We start from the raw sequence: 26,865 nt of genomic DNA, 5'->3' as shown, positions 1-26,865 counted from the left end.
TTATGGTTTTCATGGCCTGCAGATCTAGTAATGTTCTGAATTAAACCTAATACTAAACAAAAATTAAAACTAAAATAAAACTAAAAGTTAACCATCGATAAGCAAGGATGCATTTTGTCAGAGAAGAAGATTAGCTGTCGCGAAGCATTGAATTGAAACATTTGCAAATTTACATAGTCAATTATAACAAAAAAAAAAAAAAACAGGCCACAAAAATGTGCTCATCAGTAATGAGGCCGGTCTGAACACCAGCTGGACTGGGTTTAATCAAGACAAAAAAATCCCCAAGAAACATTATCAAATTCCCATCCTGAGGGACAGAAGAACCCCGCATTTCATATTCAGCATCCTTAGCGTGATCTGACTGTGTCCTTTAGAGGAATCCGTTTGAATTCACGTCTCGTTTTATGGAGTTATTGCAGATTTGAAGGCTTGTTTTTTATAACGCCACAGATCATTCAGACATTTAGATGCGAGATTAGAAAAGGGGAGCCATTTAAGCAAGACCTCCGATTCTGAAATGAAATGAATAAATACAAAAGCTCAGCGGGTTACGGTGAAGTCAATCTCTTGTGTTGAGAACAATGAAGAGTGTGGCAGAAATAAAACCTGCGGAGAGCTACGGCTGTGCATAATAATAGATGAAAACAAAAAAGGAAACTGTATGGAGATGTTCATTTGTGGAGAGATGTTCATCGAGTTTGATGAAACTTGAATGTTTTGTTTAAACATGGTAATCCGGCATAGTTATTATCATAATTATCTACACACAATTAACCCAGTAAGATGTCTTTTATGTGTGGCATATTTTGCTCCTAAACTTTAAATTCTTAATGCTATTTATATACCATATTTTGTTAATATATGAAATTAAGATAAAACTTTGGATTCAATCATTTATTTTTATTCAGCTTAGTGTCTTTATCAGGGGTCGCCTCAGCGGAATGAACCGCCAACTATTCTAGCATATGTTTTATGCAGCGGTGCCCTTCCAGTCGCAACCCAACACTGGGAAACATTCATACACATTCACTAGCTTATTCAGTTCATCTATACTGCATGTCTTTAGACTGTGGGGGAAACCAGAGCACCCAGAGGAAACCCACGTCAACATGGGGAGAACATGCAAACTCCACACAGAAACACCAACTGACCCAGCTGAGGCTTGAACCAGCGACCTTCTTGCTGTGAGGCGACAGTGCTGCTAAAAATTTGGATTTCCAGTCTTAATTGTATCCTTTATATTTATATATTTGAACATTTTATAATATTATAATATAAATATTATAATAATCCTATTTAAATATGAAATATAAATTATTTAAATATTAATAAATATAAAAATATAAGGAATAATTATATTTAAAAGTGTTAATTATATTTTATAACTTGCAGCATTACTTAAAATTGAGATCTAATGTATCACACAAATCTTTTTGATTGTACAAAACTATATCTTTTTGCACCATTCTGTGCAATACTTTTTATCAAATAACTTTTTTTATGTTGTGAAATGTGGCGTTTTGATTGGCAAACTGCACTTTTATTCAGATGAGAACTGACGTAAAAATCACAATTATTCTGTATTTATTCATCAGGTTTATTACTGCATACATTAATGCTCTAAATTTTTAGATTTTTAAATAGTTCACAATGTTTTTTAAACAAAGGCTCTGTTTAATGTCACAATGCTGAATAAATATATTTCGTAATTACTATTTAATGTGCTACTATTATTTTTATTTATAACTATTATTAAATATTAGACTATTAAATATATTACTACCAGGGCTTGACATTAACTTTTTTTCACTTGCGACTGTGGCTAGTAGTTTTCCAACATTACTAGCCACTCGCCATTTTCACTAGCCACACTTTTGTTGTTGAGAAAATATATTTTATATGCATAAAATTGGACTTTGGCATGCTAAAATCACTTGATCTAGATTTAGTGTTTTTTCCACACACCTCCTGATTTATTTCACTTTTTGTGTGTTGTGTATGCGCTTGTGTAAAGAGCATGAGCAAATGGGTTGTGCTTTCATAGAGTCACATTGCAATTAGTTTTTACTTTACATGATTTTACAGGGCTCAACATTAATTTTAAACATACCTTGTGCGATAATGAAAGGATGATCACGTGAAAGGTTAAAGCTAAAGCAACCTTCTGCATACAAAAAGACCTTTAAAAAAATCTAGAGGTCTTGAATACAACAGGACTGTGGGTGCACGAGCGGTGCTTTCTGTCCAGTCTATTTAATAGAGAACCGATCGTATCAGTTACGTTTCCAGGCACGGATGCTTGATGTAATTAATTCATTTTATTAATATTATTGTTATTATTATTTATATATATATATATATATATATATTTTTTTTTTATGGTAACACTTTACAATAAATCTGTATGGGTTATATGCAAAGGGACTTTTAATTTTCAGCCAGACAGCCCAATGGCTTCCAGTGAACTGTCTTTCCATTACAAAATTGTCATGTTTAAGTTCTGATTTCTTTAAAAATCAGCGATCTTCACTGCCTGTTAGACATACAATATGGAGTGGGTCTCAGATCGGACAAGAAGCATTAAATTCCATTTCCCCCGTCATGTCTTTAAAATGTGACATGAATATTAAAAAATTCAATGGAATTTCTGCGGTAGCCTATTGCTACTGACGCCGCTAGTGATTACAACGGTCTTTCATTTAGTTTTACGCTTGAACATCTAAATGAATGCTTAAGTCTATTTAACTGAATGTATTGTACAGTAATTACATTACAACGTTGATGCTGTAAAATAGTCACATTAAGCTTTCACCGGAAGTTTATCATTGGCTTTAAAACTCTAGATGTGCATAGAGCCCATTAGCTAATGATAGTTAATGCATTTACTAACATGAACAAACAATCAACAATACATTTATTACGGTATTTGTTTATGATAGTAATGAAAATAGTCATTCATTATTAGTATATGTTAACTCATGGTGCATTAACTAATGTTAACACGCATGAATTTGGATGTTAATAATGCATTGGTAAACACTGAACTATGATTAATTAATGCTGTACTAGTATTGCTCATAATTAGTTCATGTTGGTATATACATTAACCAACATTAACTAATGAAACCTGATTGTAAAGTATGACCATTATGATTATCATTTTGCTATGGGCTATAGATCTGCTAAATCTCTTTCCAAAGCTAGAATGAAACAAGAGACAGATAATGATGGTCTCAAACCTCAGTATTCTTTTATATATGATCTTTTTCGCTCTAGGCCAAGAACGGCTTCAATTTCTGAGGCACTGATCATTATAATTCAGCCGTCTCACCTGGCCATCTGTCCCGATGGTTCCCCCGCAGTCTGTGAGCAGCTCCGACATGTCATAATAACTCACAAACTCCCACAGACAGGCCTCCAGGTTCAGGTTCCTGTAGAAGCGTAAAGTGCCCTGGCCTCGGAGGACAGGGCTGTACTGATAAGGCAGGGTCTCTCCAATGCTCTGGATATTGCGGGTGGCTTTGGTCAGGAAGCCGTGCCGTGTGGACACCTCATTAAAGTCCAGCAGATTGGAGCACCTGTGGTTTCCCACGCGAGTGCCATCGGGGCTTAGAGTCAGATCAAAATTGGACAGAGCGCGAGTGGAGACTACGGGGAGCATGCCTGGAGAAAATACACCACAATTTACAAACAACATTTTAGGATACATTTGCTGATGTAGAATTTGGCATGTAAACTATAAACAAGGAGTGAAATATGATTCAGGACACTTTGAATCTTATAATGTTTAAAAGCATGCATAGAAATATTAAAAGTTACAGTACACCCAAACTGACAACTTCTCATTGTGTGCTCACTAACAGGTACGCATGTTATCCATTCATAAAAAAAAGAGATACGTTGAATAATGTTTTTTCGTAAATTATTAACTTGAACTAGTTAACTGGAGACTTGTTCTGATTGGATCATTTGGATCAGTGCGTTGTTAACTGGAGACTCACTCTGATTGAATCATTTGGATCAGTAATTTGTTAATTGGTGACTCACTCTTACTGAATCATTTGAATCAATTGGTTGTTAACTGGAGACTCACTCTGACTGAATCATTTGAATCAGTTATTTGTTAATTGGTGACTCACTCTGACAGAATGATTTGAATCAATGGGTTGTTAACTGGAGACTCACTCTGACTGAATGATTTACATCAGTAATTTGTTCCTACTGGATCATTTGTGTCAGTGTGTCAATAACTGAAGACTTGATTAGGGAACTGCGTGATGCTATCATGTCAATATGGACCAAAATCTCTGAACAATATTTCCAGTACCTATGTATCTATGCCACAAAGGATTAAGGCGGTGAGTGTATATCGCCAATACATAAAAACAAATTGCAACCACATTTTAGCATACTGTGAAACATTTGCTATCTCTATCTCTATTGAAGGTGTCAGTGTCAGTATGGTTAAAAAAACACTGTAGTATTTACTATAAATTACTATAGTATATTTTCATGTGGGAGTCTAACAACTGCCAAAGATCTGGTAGCAGATATGGCAGCCTCTGTTACTTTTTACCTTTAACACTTTTTTTGTTAACATTTATTATTAATATTTATTTAGGTTCACATTTCACATTCTGATTTTAATGCCTAGTTATTAAATAGTTAAAATGACTATAATTAAATGAAATGTTCTTAAGAATAAAACATAATACGTGTTTTTTGGAAGAGTGTACTTGCACTGTAATGATTTAACATTATGATGCTGGCATTACATAACAAGTGGCATAAACCGGTCTTAAAATGACAATAATATTGTTTATCGCAATATATTTTGGTGCAATATATCATACAACAAAACACAGACATTGTGACAGGCCTACCCTTGATCTGAGTGGATCATTTGAATCAGTGAGTCATTAACTGTAGAACTGCTCTGACCAGATCACATGAAAAAACACTGAGTTGTTAAATGGAGTATGAGCTGAACTTCCTGATCACCTTTAGATAACTATGGTTACTAGTTTTGTTGAATTCACACAAACATATCACATGATATCAGAGGACTAGAAATACTCTATGCTATGAGAAAAACTGACTATATTGTGATCTAAGAAACAACACTATATTAATTAATCTGAAATAATATCTTTTTTGTTCCACAGGGAAAAAAGCAGTAAAACAGACTTAGAACAACATTAGAGTGAGTAATTGGAGACTCACTCTGACTGAATTATTTAAATCAATTATTTATTTGGAGACTCAATCTGATTGAATCATTTGGTTCAGTGAGTTGTTAACTTGAGACTCATCCTGACTGAATCATTTGGATCAGTGAGTTGTTAACTATAGACTCACTCTGATTGAATCATTTGGATCAGTAATTTGTTAACTGGTGACTCACTCTGACTGAATCGTTTGCATCAGTGAGTTGTTATTGGAGACTCACCCTGACCAGATCATTTGAATCAATGTGTTGTTAATTGAAGACTCACTCTGACCAGATCATTTGAATCAATGGGTTGTTAATTGGAAACTCGTTCTGATTGAATTATTTGATCAGTGCGTTGTTAACTGGAGACTAGCTCTGAACAGATCATTTGAATCAATGAGCTGTTAACTGGAGACTCAGTCAGACTGAATCATTTGGATCAGAGAGTCATTAATTGTAGATTCGCTCTGACAAAATCATCATCTGAGCTTCCCGATCACCTTTAGATAACTATGGTTGCTATTTTTGTTGAATGTGCACAAACATATAACCTGATATCAGAAGACTAGAAATACTGTATGCTATGAGACAAACTGACTATATTGTGACAATCTAAGAAACAACACTATATTGATTAATCTGAAATAATATATGCTTGTTCCACATGGAAAAAGCAGTAAAACAGACTTAAAACAACAATAGAGTGAGTAAATGATGATTGAAAATAATTCTTTTTGCATTAAATAACCATTAAATTGCACATTTTAGATGCAATAAAGCAAGCTATCTCTGGGTGTCATTCTACTGTAGCACACAGCTCTGAAAAATTACTCTTTAAAGCAGCTTTTGATGAGTTAGGAAAGTAATATTAACGCAACCATATTTGGTCAAAATCTTGGCCTAGATTTTTGACGTAAATACAACTTGACAATTACTTCCCAAAATACTTCATAATTTTCATCCCAGAAAACTCTCTGATCAAACGTAAAAGGCAGCTTTTGATGAGTTAGGAAGGTAATATTAACACACCCGTATTTGGTCAAAGGCTTGGCCTAGATATCTGACGTGAAATATAACTTGACAATTATATCCCAAAATACTTTTATTATTTTCATGGCTCTGATGGAAAACAAACATGATTTTGATGGAAAACGCAGCTGGCAAATTTGCAGCATGACACTTCATGTTTATGCATCCTTCCGACTTTGATTTAGGCTTTTGAAGAGAGCTGTAATATTTAGTTTTGACAGCAAATAACGCGCAAATCCACAAAAGAATAGCTGTTTTTTCCCCAAGGGTAAATGTGAGAAGGTTTTCTCTCAGAGGGTCTGAACCAAACAAACAACCTGGCAGCCAAAAAGGGGAAATAATTCTCTCACCGTCTATGTGGGGCATGGTGACAGTAAGCTTGATGAGATTGGCATATTCAGGGTCTTCAGCGCCCGTATAACGTAGTTTGGCAGAAAAGGGCTCAGCACCCACTGTGCCCAATTTTCGTGGTTGGCACATCCCTGCCCAGGAACATCAAAGACACGGAACATGACTTATTACCACCTGCTGACAGTCTAATTCCACATTTGCAAATGGTGTATTATAACCAGCAGCTCAGAAGAAGCATATAATGTTCTTCGGTGCTGCTGTACAAAAGCAAAGCATTTTTACATGATCTCACTTAATGGGATGCTTTCAGGCTCACCTTCATCCATGCTAATAGACACTATTGGGCTGCTCAGTTCCAAACCCTCATCTCCATTTGAATTCACGGCACGGGCTGCACACTGCACTCTGGAGCCCGCTTGGAAGTAAATGGAGTCTAGGGTGATCATTTTGGAGGATGTGAAGAAGGTGTCGAAGTCTGCCTCCCTCATTGGGCTGGTGACGCCATCCGGACCGCTGGGGGCGCTAATGAGCCATCGGTAACGAGTCAGCGTGTCGTTGATGCGTTCGCTAATGCATATAGAGCCTGTTTTGTCGTAGTCTGGATATTTGGGGTTGCAGGCCTGGATAAGTTGAAGAAATAAACAGGGATAAGGAGTTGTTGTTTTTTTTGAAGGAATATTTACTTTGATTCAATAAAAATGGATTATATAGATCTGTATATAGAGATTATATAGATCAAATTAGATAGATTTCAAATAGGTGAATTTTCTATATAAAAAACACTAAATCGCTCAGTATCCTTCGGCTTGATCCCTAATATTTTCAGGGGTCACCACAGTGGAATGATCCCCCAAATAATACTGTGAAAATGTATTGTGGTTTTATATCAATTATCAAAAATGATCATGACTTTAATATTAACAATAATAAAGTTGACATTTGCACACGCTGGAGGGACTATGTCTCTCGGCTGGCCTGGGAATGCCTCGGGATCCCCGCGGAGGAGCTGGAGGAAGTGTCTGGGGAGAGGGAAGTCTGGGGTTCTCTCCTAAGACTGCTGCCCCCGCGACCCGGCCCCGGAAAAGCGGCAGAAAATGAATGAATGAAGTTGGCATTTGAACTTTAACTCACAAAAATAAGTAATAATTTTCAATTCATTAGTATAATAATATTTCACAGTATCACTGTTTTTACAGCATTCTTATCAAATAAATCCAAAAAGCTTCTTCTAAACATTTTTAAAACTCAAAGAATAATAATATAATATAATATAATATAATATAATATAATATAATATAATATAATATAATATAATATAATATAATATAATATAATATAATAAACACAGGTATTTGTATATATTGTATACTTTTACTTAACTAGGTGTTATATCCATCTGCCTTTTATTTACTTTACATCTCTTTGAAACATCACAGCAAAAAAAGCTGTGGCAACCCAGGATTAATAAATAAATAATTTGAAATCTGTAATCTGGGGTTTAAAACAATTTCAATACTGAAAAAATCTAAATAGTGTCCAAATGGGTTTATGCACACAGACTTTTAATTTCAGTCTGCCAGTCCTGGGTTCTGTTTAATTGTCATCCCATACAAAATCGCTGCTTTTAAGATCTGATTTCTTTAAAAAACAGTGATCTTTACTGCCTGGATGAAATACAATATAAAGTGGATTTCAGACCAAACAAGAAGCTCTGCATTACATTATATTTTTCCGCACCATGTCTTTGAAATATGGAAATGAATTTCTGCACTATCATCATTGGCTGAAAAACACTAGCTGTGCATATAGCCCACTGATCATTTTGACCCATACAATGGATGTATTATTGTATGCCTGTACAATGTACTATACATTTTTTTGGATATTGCCAAAATATACCTGTGCAACATCTTGTGCTTAATGGTCACATATAATAAACACTACATAAATCTACTAATCATTGAATACCATGGTACACACATCACTCTAGTACCACAATACTTAAAAGAAAGTTCTGGATACAACGGACTTCTGTTAAATAATTTATCACAAGGAACAACGTGGAGCTTTCAGAAGATTAAACACTGTTTGTTTCTTGTGCTCATAAAGTCCTTATGATTTAAGAAAGCACAAGCACTGTGAGGCATTACCACACTTTTTATGGCTTAAGATTTGAAAAATCTTTATAATCTTAAAATCTTTTTTATTCACTTGTAGTTCAAGGACCTATTAAAAGCTTGATGAAAAAAGACTCCATAAACGGCATCGGAAATGCACTGAAACGTAATATATAAATGATGTTAGTCACAAATGAGTGGGAAAACTTGTCTGACTGACTTTTTCTCCTGACAAACCTACCGTAACACAGACGACAGGATATCCAGCGGGTGGATGAGCATTTTGTTTGCTTGTTCTGACATTGTCATAGTGCAGCAGTGACACAATATGAGGCAATGAAGGGAACGTGACATCAGCCATGCTGTTGGTCTCCTCGATGTACACTATTGCTTTTGTCATCTGCAAATACAACAATCACAGATTTTTAATTTAAACTATGTAATTCATTTAAAATTCTGTCATTATTTGCTCACCCTCAAGTTGTTCCAACATAAGACTTTCACTCATCCTCCGAACACAAATGAAAAGATTTTCAATCAAATCGGAGAGATTTCTGTTCCTCCATTGTTTACAAAAACTCTGACGCCTCTTAAAGAGATCAAATAAATCCAAATTAATTAAGAGTTTTAATCCAAGGTTTCTGAAGACTGTTTTATATGATTAACAGATTTAATTTAGGCTTTTTTTCTACAGATAAACATTGACCAGCAATCGTATTTACAGAATTCATATTTAACCATTCAGGTTCTTTTATGCATGTCACATGGTACATTTAAGCTTCTGCAAGAAAGCAGTTTATATGATTGAGCTTTAATGTTAGCTGACTAACATTTATATGCATAAAGTCATGAATTAAATCTGTTCCTGGTATAAAGTGTCTCATCATAAGGCTTGGATTAAACTGCTTGACTCAAATGGATTTGCCTTTTGATCTCTTTAAGAAAGTTTTGAAGCATCACAGTTTTGAGTGAACACATTTCCAATGAGGAAATCTCCCAGATTGTATTAAACATATCTTCATTGTTTGTACCTTCCAGAAGGTAATTGTTGCACCCAAAGAGTGGTCTTGTACTCGTACACCAGTTATGACTGTATGGATGTTCCTACTGCAGGAAATTCTTATTTATTTCGATAATTGGCACCAGTTTATCAGGAAGTTTATCAGTTTTGTGCATTAGTTTACCTTGCATCTTTGGATTGATCTTTAAACTATATTAAACTATTTTTTAGAAAAATAATTAAAGATTCATCAGTACATGCTTCTTAGTTTAAATTTTTTTAATAAAATAAAACTAAAATACGTTTGTACTTTGATTAGGGCAAATTTGAAACAAAGTGCTTTATATTTTGATTGGAGTAAATTTATTTAGGGTATTTGCATTGGTGTACTTCATCCACCACTGTCTGAGTGTAAATGAATTCAAATCTTTCATTTTTGGGGTAACAAAATGGGGTAGCTTCCTCACCTGTATTTCAGCAACCATGTTCTCATCTGGTTTCAGATGGACAGTGAAGGCCTCTCTCATCTCTCTTATTCCATCAAACAAAACCTCCACTTCAACTACACGCTCGATCTCATCTGCTTTAAACTCCACATCTGCACACACACACAGACACAAACAAAACCACCTGATTGCATTAGATGATAAACACCGGTATTTCTTCTCCTAAACACTTCCACACCTGATTGCATTTATCATTTGCATGCTGAACTCTATATAACCTGATGTTGGGAATGCATGCAATGTGGAAGCTGTTTGGAGCCACCTGCCAATCTACAAAGGATAATTAGATGCAGCATATTCGAAATGCAAATGACCCGTTCTGGCCTCCAGAAGTCTCACCGAGGGAGATGGGATGATAGTCTTCTCCGGATATGGCAGAGCCGTCTTTAGTGTGCACCCTCACTAGGGACACTTTGGAAGTGTCTCCCGTTCTGCGGATGGGGATCTTTACTAATGTCACCAGCCCAGACTCTTTCGGTTCGCTAACACTGAACTTCGTCTCGGCGAACTTTATGATGGACTCTGAAAGAGAAGATTTGAGGAGTTTTTGTTCATGAAAAAGAGAATCTACTGAGAAATCCTACAGACATCTGAACCTAAATGCAAGGTATTTATGTAAAATGGATAGTTCACCCCACAAATTTTAATTCTGTCATCGTTAACTTACTGTACCCTCATTTCTTTCAAAGTTTCTTTTTTCTGTTAAACACAAATAGGATATTTCGAAAATGTTGGAAAACGCTAGCCATTGACTTCAATAGTGTTATTTTTTCTCTACTATGGATGTCTACCAGTTCCCAACATTCTTCAAATTATTTTCTTTTGTAAAATAGACACTCAAAAAAGTTTGAAACGACACAAAGTTGAGTAAATGGCAAGTAGGGCTCCATCTACATTAATCCAGATAAATTTGAAACAGCGATTAAAAGCGTCTAAACGTGCCCCACACAATCATTTTTAATTCTTTCTGTCCTCAACACTAAAACTACTGAAAATGGTTTCGTTCATGTACCTGTCATATCTGCCTGCTGTTTATTTACTTTACATCTCTTTGAAATGTCGCGGCAAAATGTTCAACCCAGGCTCATTCTGAAAACGTACCGCTATATATATTTCTGGAGAATGCCAAATAAGTCCCAGGAGTTACGGCAGTTTTTGTTTTTGCGAATCCACCAGAGGCCGCTGTGTACGTTTCTAGTCCACTGACGTACATGGCGAGCTAACTGGACAAACTGGTAACAGTGGGAAAACCGTCTATACGGAGGTAAGCTGTCAGCTGGTAAGCGCGAAAAGGAACAGCATCATACCGCCCCGTAGCATTCGTTTTAAAGACGAAATGCAGCTATACGTATCTCTGGCTACATAATTCGGGATCTCCAGAAACGTATATAGGGTTACGTTTTCAGAATGAATCTGTGTTGCAAATGGCACAACTGTCATCTGCCTCTGCCGCTGAACAATAGCTCCCAATAAACATTTGCTGATCTTTGAAGAGAGGCAATACGGAGTTGCAAACTGACATTAATCTTTAATAAAGCTGTCAAAATGAACAGCATTCAAAACATCTGCTTTACAATGTCGTCCACCATGTTAGCTGAATTATTCAAATGACTGGATCACATGACTAAAATGCGTCATTGGAAAAATCCTCAGTTTTCACAATCCACACTGCAACACGAAAATGCAGTTTTCAAATGTGTCCACTTTGGACAGCATTTTCAAAAAGATATGTTTTTATTTCATAAATACGCAGTATTTGTGGACAGAAAGCCAAAACGGAGAAAAAAAATTGCGTTTTTAAATGAAAATGTACGTGGACATGGCCTAAATTTTCTCTTTTGGGTAAAGTGAATTTCATATTAAATCTGCTGTGATGTTTGTTAACACTTTAGTTCAATGACTAATTATCACTATTAACTAGCGGCTTATTACCTGCCTATTATTAATATATGGGCTGTTTATTTGTTCTTATCAAGCACATTTTCTATACCATATAATTCTTCATCAGTAATTCCTAAACCCAACTACTACCTTAATAACTATATTAAGCAGCAAATTAGGAGTTAATTGAGGCAAATATCATAGTTAATGGTTCATTAAAACAAGAATTGTACCTTAAAATGCAGTGCGACCATATGTTGTATTTTGTTTCTTACTGTCAGCATTGTCCTTGATCTTTATGAGTGTTTCATTTTGGTTTCCAATAGATGCTCCATATGGTGAATCACTCTTTGCGTTTCCCAGAACAAGCCTCAGTTCTTCCTCGTCCTCATGAATTGAATCATCCACCAGTTTCAAAACACACGGTTTATCAACTTCACCTGCACACCAAAACAGAGACTGAATGAAGAAAACACCAACATTTTTTGTTCACTAGATTTCCATGAAAAATATGAGAAAAGCTTGAGGTCAGATATTAAGTAATAGGGTAAAGTGTGAGATTTTCTCCTGCTTAAATCATTCACTGGTTTGATCCTTCATTCACTTCTTTATTTTTAGATTTGTTTGCTCGTTCATTTTTACACAAAAACAATAGATTTCAGAGTATTTACATCAAAATGAAGTGAACGGTGTAGAAATTACAACAGTTTGCATATGTGCCTCCCACTTGTTAAGGGACCAAAAGAAATGGGACAGTTGGATTCTCAGCTGTTCCATAGCCAGGTGTGTGTTATTCCCTCATTATCTTAATGACAATGAGCTCAAATTAAAGCTGACAGTCTGCAGTTTCATTTCAAATCCAGTGTGCTAGTGTATAGAGCCAAAAATATTAGAACTGTTCAGATGTCCGAATATTTATGGGCCTGACTGTATATTCGTTTGTTTATTCAGTTTTATGGCCTCATTACATCTGAACCTAAGTTAAGGGCCATCGCTGCATATCCTATTTGAATTTGGCCAAATAAATGAAGAATGTCATGCCATTTAATTCAAGTTTAAATAATTTACAAATTTGATTGTTGATTTGTACGTCCATTTTTGTGGTATGTTCAGTTTTATGGCTCCATTACATGTGAATTTAAGTTAAGGGTCATCACATGCATGTTTATATTGAATTAGGGAAAATAAAAAGATTAAAAACAATAAAAAATATATTATTACTACTACTAGTTAATTCAATTACTAGTTAATGCTTGTGAGTCCCTTCATTTGTTTTTGCAGTATTTCCCAGTTCCTCATTCTAGCTTACATAATGAGTGAATCAAATTGGATCATTTACTTAAATTTAGACAAACAAAAGTGAATAGTGTGAATATTAACATGAAACAGTAAAACTCACTTGCATATTTGTTAGTTTACTTGTTAGTGGTTGATTAATTCATTCAGCTGTATCCCCTATTTCATTTCAATTCAAATAAAGGGTCTTCACTTTTGATATTTTACTCATTTAATGTAATATGAGCGACTAAAGGTGAAATGTAAGATTTTAAGCCATTTAATTCAGCATTAATTCACACACATATTTGTTTATTTGTTTTGGTCATTCCATATGCTATATATTATTTTACTTAAATTAGGGAGGGGTGATTTTATTGATCTATTCAAATTTAATGTTTGTAGAATTGTATTTGCTTTTAAATTGAGAAATTGTGAAATTTTTTTAGCAAACATTAATAATAGACCTGGCAGTTCATTCTGTGGCAACCTCTGATAAATCAGAGACTAAGCCGAAGGAAAATGAATGAATGAATAATATTAGACCACAGTTAGGAGAAAAATATGATCCAACTGCATGCAGATGCACCTGAATAACATGCGACGTGCTCTATCAAGGACTGCAGTGTAGAACATATTGCACATTTTTACTATTCACACCGAACACCTTTTTTGTGTCAAAAACATGAAACGAGGAATGGCAAAAATGCAAGGTTATGAGAAAAATTGCTTGCATGACTATGACAGGCTGAATGGTCAGCTATTTTTTATACAAAACATTTTTGTACATCAGCTAAAACCAAATATCTACTTTTAAGGTGAGACATGTTTAGAATTCTTGTAACATTTCTAGACATATAGAATACCCTGAAGGCAAGTTTGTGACGCATTTGCCTTCATATTTCATGTCTCTTTTCTGCAAAGATATTAAACAAGTCATTTGTTTTACAATTACTTCATACATGCCAAATAGACATTTCTGTTGTAAAATAAATGGTATAATGGTCCGTAAATGGTCCATAACCTTTCACATTTTATTCATCATAATTCAACATTTACTAATGCATTATTAAGATTTAAAGTTGTACAGTACATCAACCAATAGACCTTTATTTTATTTTAAAGTGTTTTACTGGAATGACTTAATTATTGAGATGGTTATTAATAAATATTAAGATGATTAATTATTAAAACTTATTTAATAAATTAATAAGTATATCTGACGCCTCTTAAAGAGATCAAATAAATACAAATTAATTAAGAGTCTGTTTTGTATTTTACATTTATACTAATATTTAAATTATTATTTTGATTTTACTATTATTATTTATTATATTATATTTATTGTATTTTTATTATATTAATACTATTTATTGTATTACTATAATATGGATTATATTATTATTATTTATTTATTATTTTAGAAACAAAATATTTTATTGTATTTAATTTAGCATGTTATACTTTCGTATATGTATACTTGTTATACATTTTTAACAATAAAAAATCCAATCGAAATTGTGAATTGATCAAACAGTCTGAAAAAAAAATTGTAAAATAAAAAATTTTATGAAATATTTTTGAAACACCCAGCCCTTACTTTAATGTAGTCAAACAGACTTTTTTTTAACAGTTCATTCAAGCATTTGCTCATTCAATTGTTCACTTGTTTACTAATGCAGTTATTTTCCCCTCCATTCAATGTCCCATCTTACAAGAGGTTATTTACCAGGCAAGAAAGTTACGATGGAGGCGTCAGTGTTTGGTCTCTCCTCAAAGTCGGACACCACCTGTGCAGAGCCCTGCCGCGTGTAGCAGCGGACACTGGACTTGTGTTTAATGTCTCCACTGCGGTGCACCATTACAGTGATGTGACCTTCACTCTCCTCTGCAGTCACGACAGCCTGTTTAAACTGCACCTTTGGCACTAAGCAAAGAATAAACACATGCAGACACTTTAATATCTCTATATAATAAACAAAAATACACACAGTAATGTGTGACCCATTAATTCTGTAGGTAGCAGACAGACCTATGAAACGACATAAACTACTCATCATTTTTTTTAAAGTTTCAATGAGCATCAATAAGTTAAAAAACTTTTGTTGTTTAAAATATTTTTTTCTTCTTTCTGACACGCTTTTTCTTCATTCTTTAGTGTCACATTATACTTTAGAAATCTTTATAATATGCAAATTTACTGTTCTATTATGATCAACTAGTATTGGTTCTGAATCTTTGGATAAGTTAGATGTATTTCTACATTCCTATAGAAAGAAAGAAAGAAAGAAAGAAAGAAAGAAAGAAAGAAATGAGAAAGAAAAAGGGAAAGAAAAAGTAAAAGAAAAAAGAAGGAAGGAAGGAAAGAAAGAAAAATGAAAAGAAGCAAATGAAGGAAAAAATAAGAAAAATTCTTCGATTAATAGAATGTTCAAAATAACAGTATTTTGCTGTTTTCTTCATTATAAATGTTTTACTTTCAGTCTTAATTTTTTAATGTGCCCTTATTACTGAATAAAATAAACACATCTTAAACAGCATATCTAAATCACAGTTTTTATAAACATAATTCATAATAATTATAAAATTATGTTTATAAGAAATTTTTCTTAAGCAGTTTCCTGATCAAATTTAAAAGATTTCTGAAGGTTAATGTGACACTGGAGAAAAATCTGCTCTAAACCACAGGAATGAATTCAATTTTAAAGTACATTAACTAAGAAAACAGCTCTTTTAATTAGTAATAGTGGTGACCGTGATGAAAAAGGGTATAAGCTGAAGCAATGCAAGTCATGCAATGTAAGAGTATTTCACAATTGATTATGTATTATTACTGACCTTAAAATGCTTTTTTTAAAGATTTTATTTTATTTTTTCATTTTTCAAAACAGTTAAGAACAAAACAAACAATAATAATAATAATAATATAATAATAAAAAAACAGAGAAACAAAAAAGACATACAATACAAGTGTCAAAGGTGACCGAATACAATCTTATTTACATTCGTATTTATGGTTAATAAAATGTTGCTATTTAAAATTTTGTTAAGGGTAACCTATCAAAGATCAACAGGCTCCAGATATATATTTAAACAAAAGCACCACAATAAAATTAAAACATTACCATTTTTAGCCATTTATCCCAGTATGCAGAAATTTTGTGTCAGTACTTCCATATCATACAGCTCTTTTACAATATCAAGCCATTCAACTACAGATGGAGGATCTTCCTTGAGCCATTTCTTTGTAATAGCCTTTTTACTAGTTGTTAGCAGTGTATTAAGAAAATATGCATAACTATTTTTGGTATTTTTGAAAAATAAAATCCAAGGTAAATAGTTTTAAAATTACATTTTACAGATTCAATATTATTATTGCATTTATCTCTTTATTCAAATCTTGCCAATTGGTGTGTATAATATTACATTCCCAAAATATGTGGAAATGATCAGCCAATACATTTCCACATTTTCTCCAGCATCCACCATTTTTTATCTCTAGGTGTCAAACTTAAAATGCTTTATAAAAAATTAAAAACTGCTTTCATTCTAGCCGAAATAAAAAAAAATAAAGCTTTCTCAAGAAGAAAAAAATTATAGGAAATACTGTGAAAAATTTTGCTTTGTTAAACATCATTTGGGAAATATAAAAAAATCACTGCAGGGACTTCAACTGTATATGTGAAAACACTCACAGTCTGAAATGGAGTCGTTGATAAAGACTGTGACTTTGGCTGGCTCTCCCAGAATTCCATTGGAGGGCATCCGGAGAACAAGCTCGAATCTTTCTGTCCCTTCCAGAACAGGCTGTCCGAGGTCATCCAGCACCGTGACCCGCACCGTCTGCATGCTCACACCAGGAGCGAAGTCCAAGTTTCTGCTGATTCCCACATAGTCCACTCCAGCTAGCAGATCAACACACTGAAATCAGGCTAAGGTCGGAGAGGTCAGACAGTATTTAACAGAAGAAGCTCTGGATCCTCACTTTCCATTAATCCTCTGTCTGAGAGACTGCGCTTTCGGCTTTTCTTTTTTTTAAGGATCAATATACAGTATAGAGCTCTTAGCTAAGTTTGGGTTGACTGCACAGAGGACTTGGATGAACAGATTTTTTTATATTTCACAGTTGTGTCTTTGATGCCACGCGTCACTTGTTCAAGGACTAAGAGACAGAGAGAGAGAGTCAATAACACTGTCTGTTCACTCACACATTTATGAAATACAACTGGACTGCCCAGTTCAGCATTTTGCCGTTATTTACGTTCGCAGAGAAGACAAGAACTGGACACGAAAGCCTTTACATAAATTAAAATGGACATTTTTGTGCAGATCTGCAGAAACGTGAGCCAGATTTCCACAAATAATAAATGTAGTTTCATATTTATTTTCACTGGACATCAATCAAAATGCCCTCTACCTCTAAAGCCCACTACATTTTTATAGTCTTAACAAACATAATTATATCTTGGGCTATTGTAGTTTATTTGACCTTAATTAAGGGACTCACTTATGGTTAGCACTGTCGCCTCATAGCAAGAAGGTCGCTGGTTCGAGTCCTGTCTGGGCTAGTTGGCATTTCTGTGTGGAGTTTGCATGTTCTCCATGTGTTGGCGTGGGTTTCCTCTGGGTGCTCCGGTTTCCCCCACAATCCAAACACATGCGCTATAGGTGAATTGGATAAGCTAAACTGGCCGTTGTGTGTATGAGTGTGTATGGGTGTTTCCCAGTGCTGTGTTGCAGCTGGAAGGGCATCTGCTGCGTAAAACCTATGCTGGATAAGTTTGGAGTTCATTCAGCTGAAAAATAAATCGACTAAGCCAAAGGAACAATGAATGAATGATTGAATAATAATAATAATAATGTCAATAACTCAATAACTTTATTCCCATGAAATATAAAATAATAAAAGTGAGATATGTGTGTTATCTATGAAAGTTTTTTTCCCCCATAGTAATAAATAAATCTCTAATGCTTGATGTTTTTCACTATGTACAGTGGGGGAAATGAGTATTGAACATTTCACGATTTTTCTTAGAAAACATATTTCTAAAGGTGCTGTTTACTTGAAATTTTCACCAGATGTTAATAACAACCAAATAAATTAACATATGCGAAGACAACAAATCTAATTAGTTTACAAATGAAGCTATGTATAATAAAATGAAATGCCGCAGGGAAAAAAGTATTGTACAGATGAAGAAAGGGAGGTGTAGAAAGGCAGAGAAAGCCCAGACAGGAGCTGAAATCTCCCAGTAGTTATTCAGCAACCCCCTGCCCTTTGGCATTATTAATTAATATCAGCTGCTTCAGTCCAACATCTACATTAGAAGGATGATGAAGATGAAACCAGGGTGGACATTTCAGCAAGAAAATGATCTAAAACATAGCCAAGGAAACTCTCAAATGCTTTCAGAGAAAGAAAATCAGGCTGTAGAATGGCCCAGCCAATCACCTGACTTGAATCCAATAGAGAATACAAAATAAAGCTTAGATTTGATAGACGAGACCCACAGATCCATCAAGTTTTTTACACTCTGTTGAAGTCTGTGAAAAAACATCACAGCAGAGCAATGGATGTGACTTCATTCGCCATATAAGCTGCTCCTTTAAGATGCTATCACCAAAAAGCCTTTTATGTAAAGTATTAAATAAGTTTCAGTAGTTTTTCCTTTTGTCATTTCATTGTTATTACACATAACTCATTTTTCAGATTTTATTTTGATGTTTGTTTTGTTTGGGTTTTTACCAAAATCTGGTTCAATTCCATGTCAACAGCTCCTTTAGAAATATTATTCCCAGGAAAAACATGTTCAATATGTATTTCCCCCACAGTAGCAATTTTAAACAGGTATATATTCCTGAAAATCAACAAAAAGGATTATAATAAATACATTTAAATGTGTCAGAAATGAAAAGGACTTTCTTTTATTTGGACTTTGTTAAATATAATAAAAGATTCACAAAATTGGATTTTTGCTGATATTTTCAAGCACTTTTTGGTTAAGCTGATGCCGATATCTTTTCTGTTCGTAAATGAACCGGTACGTTAACACATCTCAAAAACACACAAATTCAGGTTTGAGATTTTTATTCCCCAGAAGTGCTAGTTTCTCACAATAAATTAAAATGAGACAGTTTCCAATTCCTAGATAAAACAACTAAAAAGTCTGCAATTTTTATTCTTATTTTTGGTTTCCACAAATATACCAGTGCAACATAAAACTGGTTTTGTGGCCCAGGGTCGCTTTTTAAATACACTTTTTTACACGTTATACATTACATTATTATACATACAATACATTATGTTGTTAACAAAGCAGCAACAAATATTGATGTCATATAGCACTCATTGCAGCATCCATCACAATTTTGTATGGGGCAAAATCTAGTAGTGATGGGGGACTTTTATATGTAGATGACCCTTAGGCTTGTCACAATAATCAATTTATTAATTTCTCGCACAACACATGGACATGACCTCAATCATTTTTGGTGATGCAATATATATCAGCCATACATAAAAACCAATTCTAGTAACATTTTAGCTGATTGTGCAACATCACTATCTCTATTAGAGCTGTCAGTGTCAGTATTTATTATGAATTACTATAGAATATTTTCATGTGGGTGTCTAAGAACTGAAAATAGATCTGGTAGCAGATATTGCAGCCTCGGTTACTTTTTAGCTTTTATTTATTTATTATTTATTTTTTATTTAGGTTAAGCATTTCACATTCTGATTCCAATGTCTAATTATTAAATTGTTAAAATGACAATAATTAAATGAAATATTCTTAAGAATAAAATATCAGGTGTTATACTTGCATTGTAATTATATTATATTGCCATTTTGGCATTATATAACGAGTGGCATAAAATGGTCTTAATATAAATGGTCGCAATATATTTTGGTTATTTTTATATCTTACAACAAATATAGATATTGTGACAGGCCTAATAACCTCTGTTATGATTGTTGCTTATTTTATACAGTGTGAATATTAGCCAGTGCTGAATAAAAAAAAAAAAAAAAAAAAACAGAGAAGAGCATCACTAACCTTCAGCAGACACAGGGTCTGTTTTGCGGGATCTCACAGTGACCGTTGCCTTTTTAGAGAGATCTGTCCCTGTTCTCCATACACGCACTTCAACATGACCATCACTCTCATCCACATGATACTCCTGACTGCCAAAGTAGAACACCGGAGCTGTGAAGGAGAAAACAGACTAAATTATTAACATAAACTGTGATTTCTCCATGACTGTTCTGATCATTTGTATTTAGAAGATAAATTCAAAATGCTTAGATTTGATATTTATGTATATTAGGGCGACGCAGTGGCGCAGTAGGTAGTGCTGTCACCTCACAGCGAGAAGGTCGCTGGTTCGAGCATGTTCTCCTTGCATTCGCGTGGGTATCCCCCGGGTGCTCCGGTTTCCCCCACAGTCCAAAGACATGCTGTACAGATGAATTGGTGTAGGCTAAATTGTCCATAGTGTATGTGTGTGAATGAGAGTGTATGGTTGTTTCCGAAAGATAGGTTGCAGCTGGAAGGGCATTCGCTGTGTGAAACATGTGCTGGATGAGTTGGTGGTTCAATCCGCTGTGGCGACTTCAGATTTATAAAGGGACTAAGCCGAAAAGAAAATGAATGAATATATGTATATTGTTTTCTCAGAAATCATACTAATATGTTGATTTCATGGTGGCTCAGTGGTTAGCACTGTCACCTCACAGCAAGAAGGTAACTGATTTGAGTTTGCATGGTCTCCCCATGTTGGCGTGGGTTTCCTTTGGGTGCTCTGGTTTCCCCCACAGTCTAAAATCATGTGCTATAAATGAATTGGATGAACTAAACTGGCCATAGTGTGTGTGTGTGTGTGTGTAAATGCAAGAGTGTATGGGTGTTTTTCAGTACTGGGTTGTGGCAGGAAGGGCATCCGCTGTGTAAAACATTTGCCGTAATAGTTGGCAATTCATTCTGCTGTGGCGACCTCTGATAAATCAGGGACTAAGCCGAAAGAAAATGAATAAATGATGTTGATTTCATGCTCAAGAAACATTTCTCCCGATCATCAGTGTTTAAATAATATTTTTAGTGAAAATTGTGATATGGTATCATAAAAAAAATCATATATTATCTATATTTGCTTTTTATAATGTTTTTTTCTTTTATAAAAATAATTTATCTTTGATAATTTGATCAAAAGTGACAATAAAGAATGTAATGTATAACATTACAACATTTGTTTGCATTCATCAAGCTACCATGAATAGTAAATTTTTTTGCATCATAATATTTATTCATTCATTCATTTTCTTTTTGGCTCAGTCCCTTTATTAATCTGGGGTCGCCACAGTGGAATGAAGCGCCAACTTATCCAGCACGCTTCACGCGGCGGATGCCCTTCCAGCTGCAACCCTTCAATATAAAACTTTCACACACACTCATTCACACACATACACTACGGCCAATTTATTGTGGGGGAAACCAGAGCACCCAGAGGAACCTACACCAACACGAGGAGAACATGCAAACTCTACACAGAAACGTCAACTGACCCAGCCAAGGCTCGAACTAGCGACTTTTTTGCTATGAGGCAATCGTGCTACCCACTGCCTCACTGTGCAGCCGATTCAATATTTATTAATCATAAATTAGCAGCAAATCGGCATATATGAGAATTATTTATTATTTTTTATTTACTTTAACACACAAAACAGAGGTTAAAATAAAACGTTTGTAATTCTAAAATTAATTACATAAAAAATATACAAAAAAGGTAGTATATACTGCATTACTTTAATCTATTTATATTACATACAGTTATATATTTAAAGCTATTTAATTACATTCACTTCTTTATATTCTATCATTGTCATGTTTAGTCACAATACCGTACCACACATACTCCTGAAGGACATACAAATACATAAGCACTACAAAAGAAAATCCAATTATGCTTCACACTTATATAAATGCAGCACCTGACTAATTTTAAAAGGATTTCAGATAGGAACATAACTAAAAAAGTTATTCATTACTGAAATTTGAATGACTTTTCATGACCTTTGAGATTGTGTTCATTTAAATGATATTTCCAGCAACACATTCCACGACTGCAAAAAAACCCTGTTAATAGCCCTTATTGAAATTAAAACACATGTACTGTACAAACCCTCCAAATCCACCCAAACAGAACCTATTATTTGCCATTAATTATGAATTTTAAGAAATCCCTCAGAACAAATCACGCATTAAAACAGGAAATCAACCACCTGCCGGGAAATGAGAGGTGTACGGCAGCTAAAAGCAGCTCTGTTTTCCTAAAAGCAGCTTCAGTGTTCAGTCAATGTTCAGTTTGCTGCGTGAAAACAATCTGACACAATCTGTATGGAGGTCAGTGTTTTTCTCACCCGCCATGTCTGAGAGCAGTGGTCCAGCGAGAGGATTCAACAGCTGTCATTTCACATTATCTGCAGGACGCCGCTTACAAAGAAATGTCTGTAACCTGCCTGTAACCTCTGTGTTCTGAACACACTACAGATTCGAGATCAGGTCACAGACTGTAGGCTTTAATATGAATTGATTCATCTTTGAGCGTGAACAGCACTGATAGATATTTTGAAGCATGTCTTTGTGGATGTTGATGAATATTGGTCAAAATTAATGGACTAAAAGGAATCACTTTAGTAGAAGAGGGTTTTCATAAGACTGTTGTGACACCTTTAGGATTGTGGCTTAACATTTGCTCAGTTATGTCATTTTAAATGCAAAGATGACATTGGGTCAAGTCTAAAAGGATACATCTGAGGCATTACAACAAAACAACTGTACAACATTAATTACTATTTTTACATTACTGTGAGGGTTGGGATGGGGGTAGGGATTAATCAAATTTGATTCAATGAGTAATTGAATTAGTAATAGGAATAATACTCTGTATGATTACTGTTTTTACATTACTGTGAGGGTAGGGGTAGGGGTAGATGTTAATAAAATAGAATTAATGGGTAATTGAATAAATACTATGAGTAATGCTTTGTATAATTACATTACTCTGATGGTAGGGTTTAGGGCTGGGGTAGGGGTAGACGTTAATACAATACAATTAATGGTAGTTTAATCATTTTAATAATTCTCATTAACTTCCAGCCACAGCTGTATCCCTTCTAACCATGACATTGTTTGAAATGTCTTTGTTCTGACAACTTGACATAAACAAATATATCAAAACCTGCCTTCTTCTTTGTTATGACAACTTTACCAGGACAACATACTTGTCATAAATCTGTCATAATCACTTGTCATAAATCTGTCATAAACATAATTGTCATGAGGCCACTGTGATTGTGTCATGAATATTGACATCTGATAATTTTTTTCAGTGAAACAAAATGAAATAGTCATCAAACTTTCTCAGTAAAGGGGTCAATACTCTGTTAAATAAATTTATAACAGTGTTATTAATAATTGATGACATGAAATGATTATTTAATGGCAAATTCAATTTGTACCACTGAGGTCAAGAAAAATACAACTGATGCAGTTATAAAATCGATGACAATTATACTGGCCTCATGGCAATCATGTTGATTACAGATTTATGACAAATGACGTTGTTTTGGTAATGTCAAATTGTCAAGATATAATGTCAAATAATGTCACATTTGCATTTACAATGACATAACTGAGCTAATGACATTTAATGACAGTTGTCATAGGTATGCACACAATCTCAATCATATTCATAAAGTGTTTTATGTCATGATTATAAAGGTTAAATGACAGACTTATAAACACCCCTTTATATAAAGTGTTACCAACATAAATTGTTTAATGTTTAATTGAAGATCTGGTTAAGTGATTTCTGACTAGATGATTTTTAAAATGGTTCTTAACATAAATGCATCACAGCTATATTGATAATTTTCTAATATTATTATTTAGCAAATGAATGATAAAAATGTTAACAGGCATTCAAAATCAATTCATCTATAATGAGTGAGTTATAAAATAATAAATCAAATCTTAATTTAAATACTGAAAAAAACTAAAACACAAATACACTTATAAATTAAAATTAATATTGATTACATCTGTAACTGTTTACATACATATAAGATGACTAACAGAACTAAAATTAAAATGCAAACTGAAGACACAAAATTAAAAAGCCAGTTAAAACCTCTAATAAACACTAAAACAAAATAATAATAATAATAATAATAATAATAATAATAATAATAATAATAATAATAATAATAATAATAATAGTCTTAAATACAAAAGACATTGATTCAGGCTAATGTAAACTTTTTCTTGCTCATTATTGTCACAATCACCAGCGATCTAGCCCATGCAGATCGCAAAAGACCCACAAATCTGCCAGCAAAAGAATTACATATCCAGTCATGTACCACTCCCATGCCTGGCCTAGATACCCATGATTGCAAACAGACACAGCTGAAGCTGTTCAGGACTAATTAGACAGACTATTTATACACCTCTCAAACACACACACACACACACACACATGGCTGAGTCTTGTTTTACTGTCTGTGAACATTACGATGCATTTCCTTTGCCTTGACTTCCGTGTTCGACCTTTGCTTTGTTGTTTTGTTCATTTACATTGTCTGCTGCCTGCCTTTTGACCATTCACCTATGTTTATAACCACGAATCTGGAAGGCCGTATACATCTGTTTGCCCCTGTGTTGACTATTGCTTGCTTGACCATCTCTGTTTAAAAAACCTGCATTTGGATCCACACTCCTTTGTCCAGCATCCCCTTCACATTACAAAAGACTCAGCCCAAGTTGTGTGTGTATTTAAAGTTCTTGTAATCAGTCTTTGACAATCCTCCGGCTGTGTGTTTGCAATCAGTCAGGATCAGGAACCGGTGTGAGTGGTGCATGACTGGATATGTAGTTCTTTTGCTGGCAGATTTGTAGTTCTCCTGCCATCTGCATGGGCTAGATTGTTGGTGATTGTGACAATATTTAATATACTACCACATTTTTTAATGAATAAAAACATGTTTAATTCTAAAATGTTGTTTCTAATATAAAAAGGACTATAGTTCCCCTTCGGATGGGGAACTCCAATGCTATGTGGAAACTTCCACTATGGGGATTTCGTCAGAATCCAATCATCTGAAAGAGTATAAAAACGGGCCAATGAAATGCCAATGAGTTGGCAGCGTCAGCGTGCACAGCTGGCGTCAATGACAATCAGTCATGCTATAAAGACGCAGCCAGTGCCATGCTCGACATCCTTTCGCTTTCAGAGCCTTTCACGAAGCTTCTGAGAGAGTCTTTGAGGGTATCTCCAACCTGTGTCTACAGAGAGAGATCGAGAAGCAGCTTCTCCCGGTCCAGAGCGCGTATACGCAGTGGCAGATGGTCGAGCTGGGTATTTCTCCCTTGCCTGGCGTCCTTTGGGTCCGGTCCTCCAAGAGCGGTTTGTATATAGGAAAAAAGCTTTCCTAAAAGAGCAACACGGTCGTGCAGCGCGTCTTTTTCAAGACGTCACTCCGACCGTGCGTTTCTGGATGCGGTGGTTTCCTATCCCCGGATGATGGGCACGAGCACAGCGTTTCATGTCTGGGGGTCCAGCATGTTAATGCGGTGCTCGCGGGCAGTGCATGCCATCACTGATGTCATGTCTGTTGCGCAGTTAAGATCGCGGCTCGCTCTTGCAAAAGAGCCACCCACCCCAGTTGTCCCCCGCACTGCGGTTGGCACTCGGGCAGATCTGAGGGTTTCAGTGAGAGTAAATCCGCCGCCCCCGGGCCGTGGACCTCTCGCTCCTCCACGCGCTCCATCCAAGCTTCAGGTGAAGAGAAGCGCTCCGTCCTGGGATGGTCGCTCTCTCACCTGATGACACCGGGGGTCAGATGTCCATCGCTGCATCGGAGGATGGGCTGTCATTGTCTGATGAGGATGCGAGCCCGCTCGCTCCCTCCCTCCGGGGTGGAGAGCGCGGCGTTAGCATCTAAAAAGCAGACGTGATGGCCGTGCTTTCTCGGGCTGCTTCGGCCGTGGGTCTGGTGATGGTTTATCCCCCAGCCCCGCGGCCGGACCGACTAGATGGGTGTATGTGGAGGATATAAGGAGGCAAGACCTTCAAAGCCTCCCGTCCCCTTCTTCCTGGAAGTGCACAGTAAACTCACGCTGTCCTGAGGGCACTTTTTTCTGCCCGATCTGCGTGCGCTTCCATCCTCACCATCCTTGGAGGTTGGGCTGTCAAGGTCTGACGAGGATTCGAACCCGCTCGCTCCCTCCGGGACTTTGAGCGCGGCGTCGAATCCAGAAGCAGACTTTGCGGCTGTGCTTCCCCAGGCTGCTTCGGCCGTGGCTCTGGAGATGGTTTATCCCCCAGCTCCGCGGCCGGACCGATTAGAGGGGTTGATGTGGAGGATGAAGGCGAGACCTTCTAAGCCTCCCCATCCCCTTCTTCCTGGTTGGGCACCGTAGGCTCACGCAG

At 35.4% G+C, this 26,865-nt stretch overlaps 1 protein-coding gene across 1 annotated transcript in view; it reads right to left on the bottom strand.

Moving 5' to 3' along the window:
- Nucleotides 1-26,865, bottom strand: part of frem2a (FRAS1 related extracellular matrix 2a) — a 128,277-nt gene that overhangs the window by 15,526 nt on the left and 85,886 nt on the right. The window contains exons 7-16 of the mRNA XM_056467298.1: nucleotides 20,433-20,582; nucleotides 17,070-17,279; nucleotides 15,104-15,301; nucleotides 12,375-12,539; nucleotides 10,558-10,740; nucleotides 10,180-10,310; nucleotides 8,954-9,112; nucleotides 6,912-7,215; nucleotides 6,595-6,726; nucleotides 3,335-3,666 (exon numbers count right to left, since the gene is read on the bottom strand). Of these exons, the coding sequence (XP_056323273.1) occupies nucleotides 3,335-3,666; nucleotides 6,595-6,726; nucleotides 6,912-7,215; nucleotides 8,954-9,112; nucleotides 10,180-10,310; nucleotides 10,558-10,740; nucleotides 12,375-12,539; nucleotides 15,104-15,301; nucleotides 17,070-17,279; nucleotides 20,433-20,582 (1,964 nt within the window). The remainder of the gene's footprint in view (nucleotides 1-3,334; nucleotides 3,667-6,594; nucleotides 6,727-6,911; nucleotides 7,216-8,953; nucleotides 9,113-10,179; nucleotides 10,311-10,557; nucleotides 10,741-12,374; nucleotides 12,540-15,103; nucleotides 15,302-17,069; nucleotides 17,280-20,432; nucleotides 20,583-26,865) is intronic.

Source organism: Danio aesculapii, chromosome 10, assembly GCF_903798145.1.
Source record: "Danio aesculapii chromosome 10, fDanAes4.1, whole genome shotgun sequence".
In the NCBI taxonomy this organism is placed as follows: Eukaryota; Metazoa; Chordata; class Actinopteri; order Cypriniformes; family Danionidae; genus Danio; species Danio aesculapii.
The sequence above is the reverse complement of the archived record's forward strand: the minus strand, read 5'-3'. Positions and strand labels throughout refer to the sequence as shown.